General features: G+C 47.6%; 1 protein-coding gene across 3 annotated transcripts in view; it reads right to left on the bottom strand.

The window, feature by feature from the left end:
* The window catches only part of raver2 (ribonucleoprotein, PTB-binding 2), a 297,302-nt gene that overhangs the window by 58,330 nt on the left and 219,242 nt on the right, over nt 1-19,730 (bottom strand). Inside the window, exons 12-14 of one of the 3 annotated variants that reach the window (XM_055861584.1) lie at nt 16,458-16,556; nt 14,807-14,926; nt 12,835-13,056 (exon numbers count right to left, since the gene is read on the bottom strand). In XM_055861584.1, the coding sequence (XP_055717559.1) occupies nt 12,835-13,056; nt 14,807-14,926; nt 16,458-16,556 (441 nt within the window). Of the gene's footprint in view, nt 1-12,834; nt 13,057-14,806; nt 14,930-16,457; nt 16,557-19,730 lie in introns of all 3 variants that reach the window. The other 2 variants (XM_055861583.1, XM_055861585.1) reach the window with 2 other exon arrangements.

Below are 19,730 nucleotides of genomic sequence, written 5' to 3'. Positions count from 1 at the left end.
AACCGAGACCCCTCACCCCCAACTTGACTGTATATACCTTCCCAACCCGAGGCACCTCACCGCAGACCTCACCAGCGACTTGAAGACATATAACTTCCCGACACGAGACACCTCACCCCAGACCTCACCCCCGACCTGACTGCATATAACATCCCAAACTGATTGAAACAGGAGGAGGATGTGAAGACTACGTGTCTGTACAAATACAGTACAAGTCAAAAGATGTGAGACAGCTACTCATTCAAGGTTTTTTCTTTATTTCTACTATATCCTACATTGTAAAATAATAGTGAAGACATCAAAACTATGAAATAACACATATGGAATCATGTAGTAACCAAAAAGTGTTAAACAAATCAAAATATATGTATATTTTAGATTCTTCAAAGTCACCACCCTTTGCCTTGATGACAGCTTTACACACACTTGACATTCTCTCAACCACCATTCATGAGGAATGCTTTTCCAATAGTCTTGAAGGAGTTCCCACATATGCTGAGCACTTGTTGGCTGCTTTTCCTTCACTCTGCGGTCCATCTCATCCCAAACCATCTCAACTGGGTTGAGGTCGGGAGATTGTGGAGGCCAGGTCATATGATGCAGCGCTCCATCACTCTCCTTCCTGGTCAAATAGCCCTTACACAGTGTGTTGGGTCATTGTCCTGTTGAAAAATAAATTATTGTCCCACTAAGCCCAAACCAGATGGGATGGCGTATCGCTGCAGAATGCTGTGTTAGCCATGCTGGTTAAGTGTGCCTTGAGTTCTAAATAAATCACAGACAGTGTCACCAGCAAAGCCCCCCCACACCATCCCACCTCCTCCTCCATCCCTCACGGTGGGAACCACACATGCGGAGATCATCCGTTCACCTACTCTGCATCTCACAGACTCAGCACTTGGAACCAAAAATCTCACATTTGGACTCATCAGACCAAAGGACAGATTTCCACTGGTCTAATGTCCATTGCTCATGTTTCTTGGCCCAATCAAGTCTCTTCTTATCATTGGTGTCCTTTAGTAGTGGGTTCTTTGCAGCAATTCGACCATGAAGGCCTAATTCACACAGTCTTCTCTGAACAGTTGATGTTGAGATGTTTCTGTTACCTGAACCCTGTGATGCATTTATTTGGGCTGCAATCTGAAATGCAGTTTAATTGTCGATTTCTGAGGCTAGTAACTCTAATGAACTTATCCTCTGCAGCTGAGGTAACTCTGGGTCTTCCTTTCCTGTAACAATCCTCATGAGAAACAGCTTCATCATAGCGCTTGATGGTTTTTGCGACTGCACTCAAAGAAACTTTCAAAGTTATTGAAATTTTCCTGTTTGACTGACCTTCATGTTTTAAAGTAATGATGGACTGTCATTTCTCTTTACTTATTTGAGCCTTTCTTGCCATAATATGGACTTGGTCTTTTATCAAAAAGAGCTATATTCTGTATACTACCCCTACCTTGTCACAACACAACTGATTAGCTCAAACACATTAATGTCACACCCTGATCTGTTTCACCTGTCCTTGTGCTTGTCGCCCATTTTCCCCATTAATTCCTGTGTATTTATACCTGTGTTTTCTGTCTGTCTGTTGCCAGTTCGTCTTGTTTGTTCAAGCCTACCAGCGTTTGTCTCAGCTCCTGTTTTTCCCGAGTCTCTCTTTTTCTCGTCCTCCTGGTTTTTGACCTTTGCCTGTCTCTGATCCTGAGCCTGCCATCTCGTACTTTTGCTCCACCTCTGGATTACCGACCTCTGTCTGACCTGAGCCTGCCTGCCGTCCTGTACCTTGGCCTATGCTCTGGATTACCGACCTCTGCCTGACCTGAGCCTGCCTGCCGTCCTGTACCTTGGCCTATGCTCTGGATTATCAACCCCTGCCTGGGTGACACGTGGCTGAATGACGACATGGATATTCAGCTGGCGGGATATTGCTGCACCGGCAAGATAGAACAGCACACTCCGGTAAAACGAGGGGGGGGGGGGGGGGGGTCTGTGCATATCTGTAAACAACAGCATATTGTGAGTATATTGTGATAAATTGCAGGCCACACTACCTGCCGAGAGAGTTTTCAGTTACACTTTTCGTGGATGTTTATTTACCACCACAGACAGATGCTGGCACTAAGACCACACTCAGTCAGCTGTACAAGGAAATAAGCAAACAGGATACCACTCACCCAGAGGCGGCGCTCTTAGTGGCCGGAGACTTTAAGGCAGAGAAACTTAAATCAGTTCTACCTAATTTCTATCAACATGTTAAATGTGCAACCAGAGGGGAAAACAATTCTAGATCTCCTGTACTCCACACACAGAGACGCATACAAAGCTCTCCCTCGCCCTCCATTTGGTAAATCCGACCACAACTCTATCCTCCTGAGTCCTGCTTACAAGCAAAACTGAAAGCAGGTAGCACCAGTGACTCGGTCTATAAAAAAGTGGTCAGATGAAGCAGATGCTAAACTACAGGACTGTTTTGACTGGACTGGAACATGTTCTGGGATTCTTCCGATGGCATTGAGGAGTATTGAGGAGTACACCACATCAGTCACTGGCTTTATCAATAAGTGCATCGAGGACGTCGTCCCCACAGTGACTGTACGTACATACCCCAACCAGAAGCCATGGATTACAGGCAACATGGGGCCTCCCGGGTGGCGCAGTGGTCTAGGGCACTGCATCGCAGTGCTAGCTGCGCCACCAGAGTCTCTGGGTTCGCGCCCAGGCTCTGTCGCAGCCGGCCGCAACCGGGAGGTCCGTGGGGCGACGCACAATTGGCATAGCGTCGTCCGGGTTTGGCCGGTAGGGATATCCTTGTCTCAGTATGTAATGTAAATGTAATAAAATGTATGCACTCTACTGTAAGTCGCTCTGGATAAGAGCGTCTGCTAAATGACTAAAATGAAAAATGTAAAAATGTAACATTCGCACTGAGCTAAAGGGTAGAGCTGCCACTTTCAAGGTGCGGGACTCTAACCCGGAAGCTTACAAGAACTCCTGCTATGCCCTGCGACGAACGATCAAACAGGCAAAGCGTCAATACAGGGCTAAGATTGAATCATACTACACCGGCTCCGATGCTCGTCTTATGTGGCAGGGCTTGCAAACTATTACAGACTACAAAGGGAAGCAAAGCCGCGAGCTGCCCAGTGACACGAGCCTACCAGATGAGCTAAATCACTTCTATGCAAGCAACACTGAGGCATGCATGAGAGCATCAGCTGTTCCGGACGACTGTGTGATCATGCTCTCCGTAGCCGACGTGAGTAAGACCTTTAAACAGGTCAACATACACAAGGCTGTGGGGCCAGATGGATTACCAGGATGTGTGTTCCGGGCATGTGCTGACCAACTGGCAGGTGTCTTCACTGACATTTTCAACATGTCCCTGATTGAGTGTGTAATACCAACATGTTTCAAGTAGACCACCATAGTCCCTGTGCCCAAGAACACAAAGGCAACCTGCCTAAATGACTACAGACCCGTAGCACTCACGTCCGTAGCCATGAAGTGCTTTGAAAGGCTGGTAATGGCTCACATCAACACCATTATCCCAGAAACCCTAGACCCACTCTAATTTGCATACCGCCCAAACAGATCCACAGATGATGCAATCTCTATTGCACTCCACACTGCCCTTTCCCACCTGGACAAAAGGAACACTTATGTGAGAATGCTATTCATTGACTACAGCTTAGCGTTCAACACCATAGTACCCTCAAAGCTCATCGCTAAGCTTAGGATCCTGGGACTAAACACCTCTCTTTCCAACTGGATCCTGAACTTCCTGACAGGTCAGCCCCAGGTGGTGAGGGTAGGTAGCAACACATCTGCCACGCTGATCCTCAACACTGGAGCTCCCCAGGGGTGCGTGCTCAGCCCCCTCCTGTACTCCCTGTTCACCCATGACTGCATGGCCAGGCACGACTCCAACACCAATAAGTTTGCAGATGACACAACAGTGGTAGGCTTGATCACCGACAACGACGAGACAGCCTATAGGGAGGAGGTCAGAGACTTGCCCGGGTGGTGCCAGAATAACAACCTATCCCTCAACGTAACCAAGACTAAGGAGATGATTGTGGACTACAGGAAAAGGAGGACTGAGCACGCCCCCATTCTCATCGACAGGGCTGTAGTGGAGCAGGTTGAGAGCTTCAAGTTCCTTGGTGTCCACATCAACAACAAACTAGAATGGTCCAAACACACCAAGACAGTCGTGAAGAGGGCACGACAAAGCCTATTCCCCCTCAGGAAACTAAAAGGATTTGGCATGGGTCCTGAGATCCTCAAAAGGTTCTACAGCTGCAACATCAAGAGCATCCTGACTGGTTGCATCACTGCCTGGTACTGCAATTGCTCGGCTTCCGACCGCAAGGCACTACAGAGGGTAGTGCGTACGGCCCAGTACATCACCGGGGCTAAACTGACTGCCATCCAGGACCTCTACACCAGGCGGTGTCAGACCCCAGCCATGCCAGTCATAGACTGTTCTCTCTACTACCGCATACCAAGCGGTACCGGAGTGCCAAGTCTAGGACAAAAAGGCTTCTCAACAGTTTTTACCCCCAAGCCATAAGACTCCTGAACAGGTAATCAAATGGCTACCCGGACTATTTGCATTGTGTGCCTCCAACCCCTCTTTTACGCCACTGCTTATCATATATGCATAGTCACTTTAACTTCACTAGGGTATGGGGCGGCATTGGGAAATTTAGATGAAAAGCGTGCCCAAATTAAACTGCCTGCTACTCAGCCATAAAAGCTAGAATATGCATTAGTAGATTAGTAGATTGGTAGATTTGGATAGAAAACACTCTGAAGTTTCTAAAACTGTTTGAATGATGTCTGTGAGTATAACAGAACTCATATGGCAGGCAAAAACCTGAGAAAAAATCCAACCAGGAAGTGGGAAATTTGAGGTTTGTAGTTTTTCAACTCTTTGCCTATCGAATACACAGTGTCTATGGGGTCATATTGCATTTCCTACGGCTTCCACTCGATGTCAACACTCTTTAGAACCTTGTTTGATGCTTCTACTGTGAAGTGGGGGCGAATGAGAGGGGATTGAGTCAGAGGTCTGCCAGAGAGCCTCGAGCTGGCCACGCGCGTTCACGTGATAGTTAGCTTGCGTTCCATTGCAATTCTACAGACAAAGGAATTCTCCGGTTGGAACATTATTGAAGATTTATGTTAAAAACATCCTAAAGATTGATTCTATACATCGTTTGACATGTTTCTACGGACTGTAACGGAACTTTATGACTTTTCGTCTGCACCTAGTGATCGCGCCTCATGAATTTTGATTAGTGGGCTAAATGCGCGAACAAAAAGGAGGTATTTGGACATAAATGATGGACATTATCAAACAAAACAAACATTTATTGTTGAACTGGGATTCCTGGGAGTGCATTCTGATGAAGATCATCAAAGGTAAGTGAATATTTATAATGCTATATCTGACTTCTGTTGACTACACAAAATGGCGGATATCTGTTTGGGTTGTGTTGGTCTCTGAGCGCTGTACTCAGATTATTGCATGGTGTGCTTTTTCCGTAAAGTTTTTTAGAAATCTGACACAGCGGTTGCATTAACCTGTTATGGCTGCAAGGGGCAGTATTGAGTAGCCTGATAAAATGTGTCCATTTCAAACGGCGTAGTACTCAATTCTTGCTCGTACAATATGCATATTATTATTACTATTGGATAGAAAACACTCTCTAGTTTCTAAAACCGTTTGAATTATTTCTCTGAGTGAAACAGAACTCATTCTGCAGCACTTTTCCTGACCCGGAAGTTCAAAGTCTGAAACCGAGGCTCTCTTCCTCTTCCTGCCTATAAATGGGCACAAGAGGTATTAGTATACATGCACGTCAAACACCTTCCTCTGGGTATCAAGAAGGCTGTGAGAGAAGAAATGAGGTGATTATCTCGATCTGAGTTGGAACACATCATCTTGGAATCTCGTGTCCCCCATTTTCGGTACTCTGAAGAGCGCAAGCTTTTGCTGACGTTATAGGCGAATATTATTTCCGGCTTTGATTTTATTTGATACATGTCACCATATCATCATAACGTATGTTTTTTCAATATAGTTTCATCAGATTATTGAAATTTTTTCGGGAGTTTTGCCGTGTTCCGTTCTCTTCCGTTTGTTTACATGGAGAGATCCGTGCAACCCGGCTAGCGCGCTTGCTAAATGGAGAGAGAAAGTTGCCATTCTGAATCCAAACAACGACTCATTTGGACAAAGGACACCTTGTTCAACATTCTGATGAAAGATCAGCAAAAGTAAGACCCAATTTATGATGTTATTTCATATATCTGTCGTAGTCGCCGGCGCCCAAGTGTTTCTATTGTGCTAAGCTAAGCTAATATAACACTACATTTTGTTTTCGCTGTAAAACACTTGATAAATCGGAAATATTGTCTGGAATCACAAGATGCCTGTCTTTCAATTGCTGTACACTATGTATTTTTCAGAAATGTTTTATGATGAGTATTTAGTTATTTGGCGTTGGTGTCTGTAATTTTTCTGTCTGCTTTCGGTGCAATTTCTGACTGTAGCTGCAATGTAAACTATGATTTATACCTGAAATATGCACATTTTTCGAAAAAAACATATGCTATACAATAAATATGTTATCAGACTGTCATCTGATGAGGTTGTTTCTTGGTTAGTGGCTATTTTTATCTTTATTTGGCCGAATTTGTGATGGCTACTGATGTAGTAAAAAACTGATGGAGTAATAAAAGTGGAGTCTTTTGCTAACGTGGTTAGCTAATAGATTTACATATTTTGTCTTCCCTGTAAAACATTTAAAAAATCGGACATGTTGGCTGGATTCACGAGATGTGTACCTTTCATATGCTATATTGGACTTGTTAATGTGTGAAAGTTAAATATTTAAAAAAATATATATTTTGAATTTTGCGCCCTGCACTTGAAGTGGCTGTTGTCATAAGTGTACCGACGTCGGGCTGCAGCCATAAGAAGTGGATCTAAAATTACATGCATAACACTTGTATCTTTTAGCAATGTTTATTATGAGTATTTCTGTAAATTGATGTGGCTCTCTGCAAAATCACCGGATGTTTTGGAACTACTGAACATAACGCGCCAATGTAAACGACCGTCCCACATACCCTAGTGAGGTTAACTATACATTCATGTACATACTATCTCAATTGGGCCGACCAACCAGTGCTCCCGCACATTGGCTAACCGGGCTATCTGCATTGTGTCCCGCCACCCACCACCCACCAACCCTTCTTTTACGCTACTGCTACTCTTTGTTCATCATATATGCATAGTCACTTTAATCATATCTACATATGTACATACTACCTCAATCAGCCTGACTAACCGGTGTCTGTATGTAGCCTCGCTACTTTTATAGCCTCGCTACTGCTATCTTTCACTATTTTCTTACTGTTTTATTTCTTTACTTACCTATTGTTCACCTAATACCTTTTTTGCACTATTGGTTAGAGCCTGTAAGTAAGCATTTCACTGTAAGGTTGTACCTGTTGTATTCGGCGCACGTGACAAATAAACTTTGATTTGATTTGCCTGCCTTTACCTGTCATTTACCTGCCCCGGTGGTTACAATAAACAATGTTACTTCACAGAGTCTGCACTTGGGTCTTACCTTGATTCCTAATAATTAAGAAAAAAAGAAATTCCACAAAATAACTTTTGAAAAGGCACACCTGTTAATTGTAATGCATTCCAGGGGACTACCTCAGGAAGCTGGTTGAGAGAATGCCAAAAGTGTGCAAAGCTGTCAAGGCAAAGTGTTAGTACATGTCACGTTCCTGACCTGTTTTCTTTTGTCTTGTATTTATTTAGTTGGTCAGGGCGTGAGTTGGGTGGGTTTGTCTATGTGTGATTTTCTATGTTGGGATTTTGTGTTTGGCCTGGTATGATTCTCAATCAGAGGCAGCTGTCAATCGTTGTCCCTGATTGAGAATCATACTAAGGCAGCCGGGGTTTCACGTGTGTTTTGTGGGTGTTTGTTCCTGTGTCAGTGTTTGTGCCACACAGGACTGTTTCGGTTTTGTCACGTTTGTTGGTTGTTTTGTATTTTGAAGTGTTTTGTTGACTTTCATTAAATAATGAACACTAACCACTCTGCGTTTTGGTCCTCTCCTTCTGTCAGCGAGGACAGCCGTTACAGAAACACCCACCACCAAAGGACCAAGCAGAGTGGTAAAGGGCAGTGACAGCAGCAGCAGCAGCAGCGCAAAAGGGAGAATTGGACATGGGAGGACGTTTTGGACGGCAAGGGTTGCTACACATGGGAGGAGATCCTGGCTGGAAAGGATCGCCTCCCATGGGAACAGCTGGAGGCAGCTCGGAGAGCAGAGGCAACCGGAGAGAGGAACCGGCGGTATGAAGGTACACGGCTAGCACGGAAGCCCGAGAGTCAGATCCCAAAATTTCTTGGGGGGGGGGGGGGGTCACACGCGGAGTGTGGCAAAGCCGGGTAGGATACCTGAGCCAACTCCCCGTGCTTACCGTGGAGTGAGAGGGCGTCGTACTGGTCAGACACCGTGTTATGCGGTAAAGCGCACGGTGTCCCCAGTACGCGTGCTTAGTCCAGTGCGGGCTATTCCACCTTGCCGCACTGGCCGGGCTAGGTTGGGCATCGAGCCGGGTGTCATGAAGCCGGCCCAACGCATCTGGCCTCCAGTGCGTCTCCTCGGGCCGGCGTACATGGCACCAGCCTTACAAATGGTGTCCCTGGTTCGCCAGCATAGCCCAGTGCGGGTTTTTCCAACTCGCCGCACTACGGGGACCATTCAACCTGGTAAGGTTGGGCAGGCTCGGTGCTCAAGAGCGCGTGTCCTCCTTCACGGTCCGTTTTTTCCGGTGTCACCTCCACGTACTAGCCCTCCGGTGGCAGTTTCCCGCACCAGGCTGTCTCTCCGTCTTCTCTCTCCAGCTGCTCCCACCTGTCCAGCGCTGTCAGAGCCTTCCTCCTCTCCAGCGCAGCCAGTGTCTGAACTGTCTGCCTGCCCAGTGCTGTCTGAGCTGCCTGCCTGCCCAGTGCTGTCTGAGCTGCCTGCCTGCCCAGCGCTGTCTGAGCTGTCTGCCTGCCCAGCGCTGTCTGAGCTGTCTGCCTGCCCAGTGCTGTCTGAGCTGCCTGCCTGCACAGCACCGTCAGAGCTGTCCGTCTGTCCCGAGCCGTCAGAGCTGTCCGTCTGTCCCGAGCCGTCAGAGCTGTCCGTCTGTCCCGAGCCGTCAGAGCTGTCCGTTTGTCCCGAGCCGTCAGAGCTGTCCGTTTGTCCCGAGCCGTCAGAGCTGCCCGTCTGTCCCGAGCCGTCAGAGCTGCCCGTCTGTCCCGAGCCGTCAGAGCTGCCCGTCTGTCCCGAGCCGTCAGAGCCATCCGCCAGACAGGAGCAGCCAGAGCCGTCCGCCAGACAGGAGCAGCCAGAGCCGTCCGCCAGACAGGAGCAGCCAGAGCCGTCCGCCAGACAGGAGCAGCCAGAGCCGTCCGCCAGACAGGAGCAGCCAGAGCCGTCCGCCAGACAGGAGCAGCCAGAGCCGTCCGCCAGACAGGAGCAGCCAGAGCCTTCCGCCAGACAGGAGCAGCCAGAGCCTTCCGCCAGACAGGAGCAGCCAGAGCCTTCCGCCAGACAGGAGCAGCCAGAGCCTTCCGCCAGACAGGAGCAGCCAGAGCCTTCCGCCAGACAGGAGCAGCCAGAGCCTTCCGCCAGACAGGACCAGCCAGAGCCGTCCAGCCAGGACCAGCCAGAGCCGTCCAGGCAGGATCCGCCAGCCAGCCAGGAGCTGCCAGAGCCAGCCGGCCATGAGCAGCCAGAGCCGCCAGCCAGCCATGAGCAGCCAGAGCCGCCAGCCAGCCATGAGCAGCCAGAGCCGCCAGCCAGCCATGAGCAGCCAGAACCGCCAGCCAGCCATGAGCAGCCAGAGCCGTCCAGCCAGGACCAGCCAGAGCCGTCCAGACAGGAGCAGCCAGAGCCGTCCGCCAGACAGGAGCAGCCAGAGCCGTCCGCCAGATAGGAGCAGCCAGAGCCGTCCGCCAGACAGGAGCAGCCAGAGCCGTCCGCCAGACAGGAGCAGCCAGAGCCGTCCGCCAGACAGGAGCAGCCAGAGCCTTCCGCCAGACAGGAGCAGCCAGAGCCTTCCGCCAGACAGGAGCAGCCAGAGCCTTCCGCCAGACAGGAGCAGCCAGAGCCTTCCGCCAGACAGGACCAGCCAGAGCCGTCCAGCCAGGACCAGCCAGAGCCGTCCAGCCAGGACCAGCCAGAGCCGTCCAGCCAGGACCAGCCAGAGCCGTCCAGGCAGGATCCGCCAGCCAGCCAGGAGCTGCCAGAGCCAGCCGGCCATGAGCAGCCAGAGCCGCCAGCCAGGCATGAGCAGCCAGAGCCGCCAGCCAGCCATGAGCAGCCAGAGCCGCCAGCCAGCCATGAGCAGCCAGAGCCGCCAGCCAGCCATGAGCAGCCAGAGCCGCCAGCCAGCCATGAGCAGCCAGAGCCGTCCAGCCAGGACCAGCCAGAGCCGTCCAGCCAGGATCCGCCAGAGCCAGCCAGCCAGGATCCGCCAGAGCCAGCCAGCCAGGATACGCCAGAGCCAGCCAGCCAGGATCCGCCAGAGCCAGCCAGCCAGCCAGGATCCGTCCCTCAGTCCGGTGCTGCCTCTCATTCCGGTGTTGCCCCTCAGTCCGGTGCTGTCCCTTAGTCTGGTGCTGCCCCTTAATCTAGTGGCGTTAATTTGGAGGAGGCTACGGAAGAGGGGATTGACTATGGTGGGGTGGGGACCACGACCAACGCCAGAGCCGCCACCGTGGACAGACGCTCACCCAGACCCTCCCCTAGAGTTTATGCTGGTGCGCCCGGAGTTCGCACCTTAATCGGGGAGGGTTATGTCACATTCCTGACCTGTTTTCTTTTGTCTTGTATTTATTTAGTTGGTCAGGGTGTGAGTTGGGTGGGTTTGTCTATGTGTGATTTTCTATGTTGGGATTTTGTGTTCGGCCTGGTATGATTCTCAATCAGAGGCAGCTGTCAATCGTTGTCCCTGATTGAGAATCATACTTAGGCAGCCTGGGTTTCACGTGTGTTTTGTGGGTGTTTGTTCCTGTGTCAGTGTTTGTGCCACACAGGACTGTTTCGGTTTTGTCACATTTGTTGGTTGTTTTGTATTTTGAAGTGTTTTGTTTACTTTCATTAAATAATGAACACTAACCACTCTGCGTTTTGGTCCTCTCCTTCTGTCAGCGAGGACAGCCGTTACACTACATGAAATATTTTCATTTGTTTAACACTTTTTTTGGTTACTATGTGATTCTATGTGTTATTTCATCGTGTTGATGTCTTCACTATTATTTTACAATGTAGAAAATAGTAAAAATAAAGAAAAACCCTTGAATGAGTAGGTGTGTCTAAACTTTTGACTGGTACTGTAGATGTAAATCTTTAAGAGACATGAGTTCAGCTCAAGTCTCTGAGTAAATCCTCCCACTAGGCTGTCTGCTCATCTCAGCTCATTCTCCTAATCTCCCTCGCTCAAACGTCACACACTGCTACTACAGCTGTCCAGGATAATGCGTCTAGTACCACTACAAATCTCTTGTCGACAGATGCAGGTAACATAAATGGTAGTAGCATCTGTCGACAGACTGTGGGATGGACAACTTATGTCACTGATTATTTGGACAAATCACAATTTCACAGGTGCTTGCATCTTTTGAATTTCGTAAGGGGACATTCGGCCTCTAGACTTACCAGAACCCGGGTGAGAGTTTATGTTTAGAGGGATGGAGACTTTGCTAGTCTCATTAGTATATTTTCTAAAACGTCTCCCCCAGAACTTAATCGAGCATCTGAAGCAATTACGCAATATTTTAGTTCTGGGTGTCCGAGATTAATAAACAGCTAATAGTACTAATCATATGATAGTACTGGCTCTACACTGTGACTACTCCTAGTACTGGCTCTACACTGGGACTACTCCTAGTACTGGCTCTACACTGGGACTACTCCTAGTACTGGCTTTACACTGGGACTACTCCTAGTACTGGCTCTACACTGGGACTACTCCTAGTACTGGCTCTACACTGGGACTACTCCTAGTACTGGCTCTACACTGGGACTACTCCTAGTACTGGCCTTACACTGGGACTACTCCTAGTACTGGCTCTACACTGGGACTACTCCTAGTACTGGCTTTACACTGGGACTACTCCTAGTACTGGCTCTACAATGGGACTACTCCTAGTACTGGCTCTACACTGGGACTACTCCTAGTACTGGCTCTACACTGGGACTACTCCTAGTACTGGCTTTACACTGGGACTACTCCTAGTACTGGCTCTACACTGGGACTACTCCTAGTACTGGCTCTACACTGGGACTACTCCTAGTACTGGCTCTACACTGGGACTACTCCTAGTACTGGCTCTACACTGGGACTACTCCTAGTACTGGCTCTACACTGGGACTACTCCTAGTACTGGCTCTACACTGGGACTACTCCTAGTACTGGCTCTACACTGGGACTACTCCTAGTACTGGCTCTACACTGGGACTACTCCTAGTACTGGCTCTACACTGGGACTACTCCTAGTACTGGCTCTACACTGGGACTACTCCTAGTACTGGCTCTACACTGGGACTACTCCTAGTACTGGCTCTACACTGGGACTACTCCTAGTACTGGCTCTACACTGGGACTACTTCTTACTTATATCACTGTAGAACGTTTAAATATAGCAGTTGCATTGGTTCTCTAACTTCCATGGTGTTCCTGGAGTTTGGCCATAATGAGTACGGTGTCTCTAACGGAAAGATCATCACCATCAACATCATGTGACTTACGTAGTAGTACTGGTTCCATTCATTGGTTGCTTTGGCGTGGGCACTCTGGATGTGTGTGGTGGAGCTGGGTGGGTGTGTGGCGTGAGGTGGCGCGGCCATGAAGCCTGACATCATAGGCATGGTGCTGTAGGCTGGCAGGACCGCGGCGGGCAGCACCGACTGGGCACCGCCGTTACTGACCGCATGGAGAGACACACCCAGCGACTTACACACATCAGCCTCCTAGCAGACAGACAGAGAGAGAGAGAGAGAGAGAGAGAGAGAGAGAGAGAGAGAGAGAGAGAGAGAGAAAACAAACACACAAACAGTTAATGACCGCATGGAGAAACTCACACACACACACACACACACACACACACACACACACACACACACACACACACACACACACACACACACACACACACACACACACACACACACACACACACACACACACACACACACACACACACACACACACACACACACACACACACACACACACACACACACACACACACACACACACACACACACACACCGGCCTTCCTTAGTCTTATGATGCGACACCTGCTCTGGTGTGGACAGACAATTTCTCTCAGCAGGATATCTGTGTCCTGGGTTGGGGTGAGGAGTGTCATGCTTCCCAAATAAACACACCAGCATCTAAATACCACCGGCTTCCACACCGGGGGGTCACTGACATACTACTACGATAGATTACACCCCAGGAAGGAGCATAAGAAGGGTACAGGGAGAGGTTATAGGAAGGGGTAGCTTGTGTAGGAGAGCGGGGGTCACTAAAGTCAACCAGAGAGAGACATGACAAGAATGGGATATAGTGTGAGCTGGGGTATGAGGTTACAGCCAGGGATTGGACAGCGTTAGATGAAAGCTCGGACATGGGAGTCCAAGGTACAGGCTAAGTGATGTTAATGCGTATTACATTTAGAGAAAGAAGGGGGAGTAGGGAGTGTTTCAGTGGGCACTGGTGTACCCTTATGGTGTACCCTAATAGTGTACCCTTACCCTAATACATAGAGAAGATAGATTGGAGTTGTGAACTCTCTGGGACATTGGGTTGGTGGTGTTGACTAGCTAGGGTTTGGACATCTGGGGTGTGGCTTTTGGAGGCTTGGTATTCTCTCATGACAGACCCTGTTCCGAGATTAGAGGCTTGGTATGTGACTGTGTGTCTTAACAGTGACATTGTGCACTGCATCTTAACAGTGACATTGTGCACTGCGTCTTAACAGTGACATTGTGTACTGCGTGCGTCTTAACAGTGACATTGTGCACTGCATCTTAACAGTGACATTGTGCACTGCGTCTTAACAGTGACATTGTGCACTGCGTTTCAACAGTGACATTGTGCACTGCGTCTTAACAGTGACATTGTGCACTGCGTCTCAACAGTGACATTGTGCACTGCGTCTTAACAGTGACATTGTGCACTGCGTCTTAACAGTGACATTGTGTACTGCGTCTCAACAGTGACATTCTGCACTGCGTCTTAACAGTGACATTCTGCACTGCGTCTTAACAGTGACATTGTGTACTGCGTCTCAACAGTGACATTCTGCACTGCGTCTTAACAGTGACATTCTGCACTGCGTCTTAACAGTGACATTGTGTACTGCGTCTCAACAGTGACATTCTGCACTGCGTCTTAACAGTGACATTCTGCACTGCGTCTTAACAGTGACATTGTGTACTGCGTCTCAACAGTGACATTCTGCACTGCGTCTTAACAGTGACATTCTGCACTGCGTCTTAACAGTGACATTGTGTACTGCGTCTCAACAGTGACATTCTGCACTGCGTCTTAACAGTGACATTGTGCACTGCGTCTTAACAGTGACATTGTGCACTGCGTCTCAACAGTGACATTCTGCGCTGCGTCTCAACAGTGACATTCTGCACTGCGTCTTAACAGTGACATTCTGCACTGCGTCTTAACAGTGACATTGTGTACTGTGCTGTAGTGTACCTTGGTAGGGTCTCTGTGCTGGTAGACCTGGGGAGGTGGCTGGGTCATAGGAGGCTGACAATAGTATTGACTGACAGCCTGCATGTAGGAGCTGTAATCCCCATAGGACGGCACCGCCGCCTGCTGGAACACAACAGGGATATGTTACACACACACACACACCCCCACACACACACAGGCACAACCGCACACACATTTCCCTACACAGGCAGGCAGGTGGATAAGTGGGAGTCAGTGGGCATGAGGCAGTCATATGCAGACACACAATATTCAAAGACTGAATTCCGTGAAGGGCGATAGTTCTGCTTCACGGGTAACGTTTCATGTCGGATGACAGCATATGTGAGATGTGCATGTGTGTTGAAGGCAGTTATTGTATCACCTGTGTGTCTTGACCCTGAGGTGCCAGGTACCGTGTGTGTCTTGACCCTGAGGTGCCAGGTACCGTGTGTGTCTTGACCCTGAGGTGCCAGGTACCGTGTGTGTCGTGACCCTGAGGTGCCAGGTACCGTGTGTGTCTTGACCCTGAGGTGACAGGTACTGTGTGTGTCTTGACCCTGAGGTGCCAGGTACCGTGTGTGTCGTGACCCTGAGGTGCCAGGTACCGTGTGTGTCTTGACCCTGAGGTGACAGGTACTGTGTGTGTCTTGACCCTGAGGGGACAGGTACCGTGTGTGTCTTGACCCTGAGGTGACAGGTACCGTGTGTGTCGTGATCCTGAGGTGCCAGGTACCGTGTGTGTCTTGACCCTGAGGTGACAGGTACCGTGTGTGTCTTGACCCTGAGGTGCCAGGTACTGTGTGTGTCTTGACCCTGAGGTGACAGGTACCGTGTGTGTCTTGACCCTGAGGTGACAGGTACCGTGTGTGTCTTGACCCTGAGGGGACAGGTACCGTGTGTGTCTTGACCCTGAGGTGACAGGTACCGTGTGTGTCGTGACCCTGAGGTGACAGGTACCGTGTGTGTCTTGACCCTGAGGTGCCAGGTACCGTGTGTGTCGTGACCCTGAGGTGACAGGTACCGTGTGTGTCTTGACCCTGAGGTGCCAGGTACCGTGTGTGTCGTGACCCTGAGGTGACAGGTACCGTGTGTGTCTTGACCCTGAGGTGACAGGTACCGTGTGTGTCGTGACCCTGAGGTGACAGGTACCGTGTGTGTCGTGACCCTGAGGTGACAGGTACCGTGTGTGTCGTGACCCTGAGGTGACAGGTACCGTGTGTGTCTTGCCCCTGAGGTGCCAGGTACCGTGTGTGTCTTGACCCTGAGGTGCCAGGTACCGTGTGTGTCTTGACCCTGAGGTGCCAGGTACCGTGTGTGTCTTGACCCTGAGGTGCCAGGTACCGTGTGTGTCGTGACCCTGAGGTGCCAGGTACCGTGTGTGTCTTGACCCTGAGGTGACAGGTACCGTGTGTGTCGTGACCCTGAGGTGACAGGTACCGTGTGTGTCGTGACCCTGAGGTGACAGGTACCGTGTGTGTCTTGACCCTGAGGTGACAGGTACCGTGTGTGTCGTGACCCTGAGGTGACAGGTACCGTGTGTGTCGTGACCCTGAGGTGACAGGTACCGTGTGTGTCGTGACCCTGAGGTGACAGGTACCGTGTGTGTCGTGACCCTGAGGTGATACAGTAACTGAGAACACACTACACTGACCTGTGTGTGCTCCTTGCTATAGTCCTTAGCGTGGCTCTCCTGGGGGGCGGTGCTGTAGCTCTGGGCTTGGTAGTGCTGGTACCACTGCTGCATAGCCTCCTACAATACAATCACGCCAACATCATATTACATTACAATGACATTACAATCATATTACGTTAATCACATTACATTACAATCACATTACATTACAATGACATTACGGTACAATCACATTACAATGACATTACTTTACAATCACATTACGTTAGAATGACATTACGTTACAATGACATTACATTACAAGCACAGTACGTTAGAATGACATTACGTTACAATGACATTACGTTACAAACAAATTACGTTACAATCACATTACAATCACAGTACGTTACAATCACATTAAGCTACAATCACATTGCGCTACAATCACATTACGTTACAATCACATTACGTTACAGTGACATCACGTTACAATCACATTACGTTACAATCACATTACGTTAGAATGACATTACATTACAAGCACAGTACGTTAGAATGACATTACGTTACAATGACATTACGTTACAAACACAGTACGTTAGAATGACATTACATTACAATGGCATTACATTACAACGGCATTGCATTACAATCACATTACGTTACAATGGCATTACGTTACAATGGCATTACGTTACAATGGCATCACATTACGTTACAATCACATTACGTTACAATCACATTACGTTACAATGGCATTACATTACAATCACATTACGTTACAGTGACATCACGTTACAATCACATCACATTACAATCACATTACGTTACAATCACAGTACGTTAGAATGACATTACGTTACAATGGCTTTACGTTACAATGGCATTACGTTACAATCACATTACGTTACAATGGCATTACGTTACAATCACATTACGTTACAATGGCATTACGTTACAATCACATGACGTTACAATGGCATTACGTTACAATCACATTACGTTACAATGGCATTACGTTACAATGGCATTACATTACAATGACATTACGTTACAATCACATTACAATGGCTTTACGTTACAATGGCATTACGTTACAATGACATTACGTTACAATCACATTACAATGGCTTTACGTTACAATTACATTACGTTACAATGGCATTACGTTACAATGGCATCACATTACGTTACAATCACATTACGTTACAATCACATTACGTTACAATGGCATTACATTACAATCACATTACGTTACAGTGACATCATGTTACAATCACATCACATTACAATCACATACGTTACAATCACATTACGTTAGAATGACATTACGTTACAATGGCTTTACGTTACAATGGCATTACGTTACAATCACATTACGTTACAATCACATTACGTTACAATGGCATTACGTTACAATCACATGACGTTACAATGGCATTACGTTACAATCACATTACGTTACAATGGCATTACGTTACAATGGCATTACATTACAATGACATTACGTTACAATCACATTACAATGGCATTACGTTACAATGACATTACGTTACAATCACATTACGTTACAATGGCTTTACATTACAATTACATTACGTTACAATGGCATTACGTTACAATGACATGACATTACAATGGCATTACGTTACAATGGCATTACGTTACAATCACATTACGTTACAATGGCTTTACGTTACAATCACATTACGTTACAATGGCTTTACGTTACAATGGCATTACGTTACAATCACATTACGTTACAATGGCTTTACGTTACAATGGCATTACGTTAAAATGACATTACGTTACAATCACATTACGTTACTATGGCTTTACGTTACAATGGCTTTACGTTACAATCACATTACGTTACATTGGCATTACGTTACAATGACATGACATTACGTTACAATGGTATTACGTTACAATGGCATTACGTTACAATGGCATTACGTTACAATCACATTACGTTACAATGGCATTACGTTACAATCACATTACAATGGCATTACGTTACAATCACATTACGTTACAATGGCATTACGTTACAATCACAGTATGTTACAATGGCATTACATTACAATGACATTACGTTACAATCACATTACGTTACAATGGCTTTACGTTACAATGGCATTACGTTACAATGACATTACGTTACAATCACATTACGTTACAATGGCTTTACGTTACAATGGCATTACGTTACAATTACATTACGTTACAATGGCATGACATTACGTTACAATGGCATTACGCTCCAATGGCATTACGTTCCAATCACATTACGTTACAATGGCTTTACGTTACAATCACATTACATTACAATGGCTTTACGTTACAATCACATTACGTTACAATCACATTACGTTACAATGGCTTTACGTTACAATGGCATTACGTTACAATGGCATTACGTTACAATGACATTACGTTACAATCACATTACGTTACAATGGCTTTACGTTACAATGGCATTACGTTACAATCACATTACGTTACAATGGCATTACGTTACAATGACATGACATTACGTTACAATGGCATTAAATTTACAATGGCATTACGTTACAATCACATTACGTTACAATGGCATTACGTTACAATCACATTACGTTACAATGGATTTACGTTACAATGGCATTACGTTACAATCACATTACGTTACAATGGCATTACGTTACAGACAGATGGAAACTGATGGTACTGTAGAAGTAGTTGTGTAGTATGGTGGTTTGGAGAGAGAGAGAGCGAGATACTGTTCTATTGTTTTATATGGACTAGCAGTGTGTGGGAGCGGAGCACCAGATGGAACAGAATACACACTCTCTCTCCTCTCTCTCCTTTAACCCATCTCTCTCTCCTCTCTCTCCCCTTATCCATCTCTCTCTCCTCTCTCTCCTTTAACCCAACTCTCTCTCCTCTCTCTCCTTTAACCCATCTCTCTCTCCTCTCTCTCCTTTAACCCATCTCTCTCTCCTCTCTCTCCCCTTATCCATCTCTCTCGCTCCCCTCTCTCCTTTAACCCATCTCTCTCTCCTTTAACCCATCTCTCTCTCCTCTAACCCATCTCTCTCTCCTTTAACCCATCTCTCTCTCATCTCTCTCCTTTCACCTATCTCTCTCTCCTCTCTCTCCTTTAACCCATCTCTCTCTCCTCTCTCCTTTAACCCATCTCTCTCCCCTCTCTCCCCTTTAACCCATCTCTCTCTCCCCTCTCCCCTTATCCATCTCTCTCTCCTCTCTCCTTTAACCCATCTCTCTCCCCTCTCTCCCCTTTAACCCATCTCTCTCTCCCCTCTCCCC

The sequence above is a fragment of the Salvelinus fontinalis genome, chromosome 14, assembly GCF_029448725.1.
Source record: "Salvelinus fontinalis isolate EN_2023a chromosome 14, ASM2944872v1, whole genome shotgun sequence".
Lineage (NCBI taxonomy): Eukaryota > Metazoa > Chordata > Actinopteri > Salmoniformes > Salmonidae > Salvelinus > Salvelinus fontinalis.
This window is presented reverse-complemented; position numbering and strand designations above follow the sequence as displayed.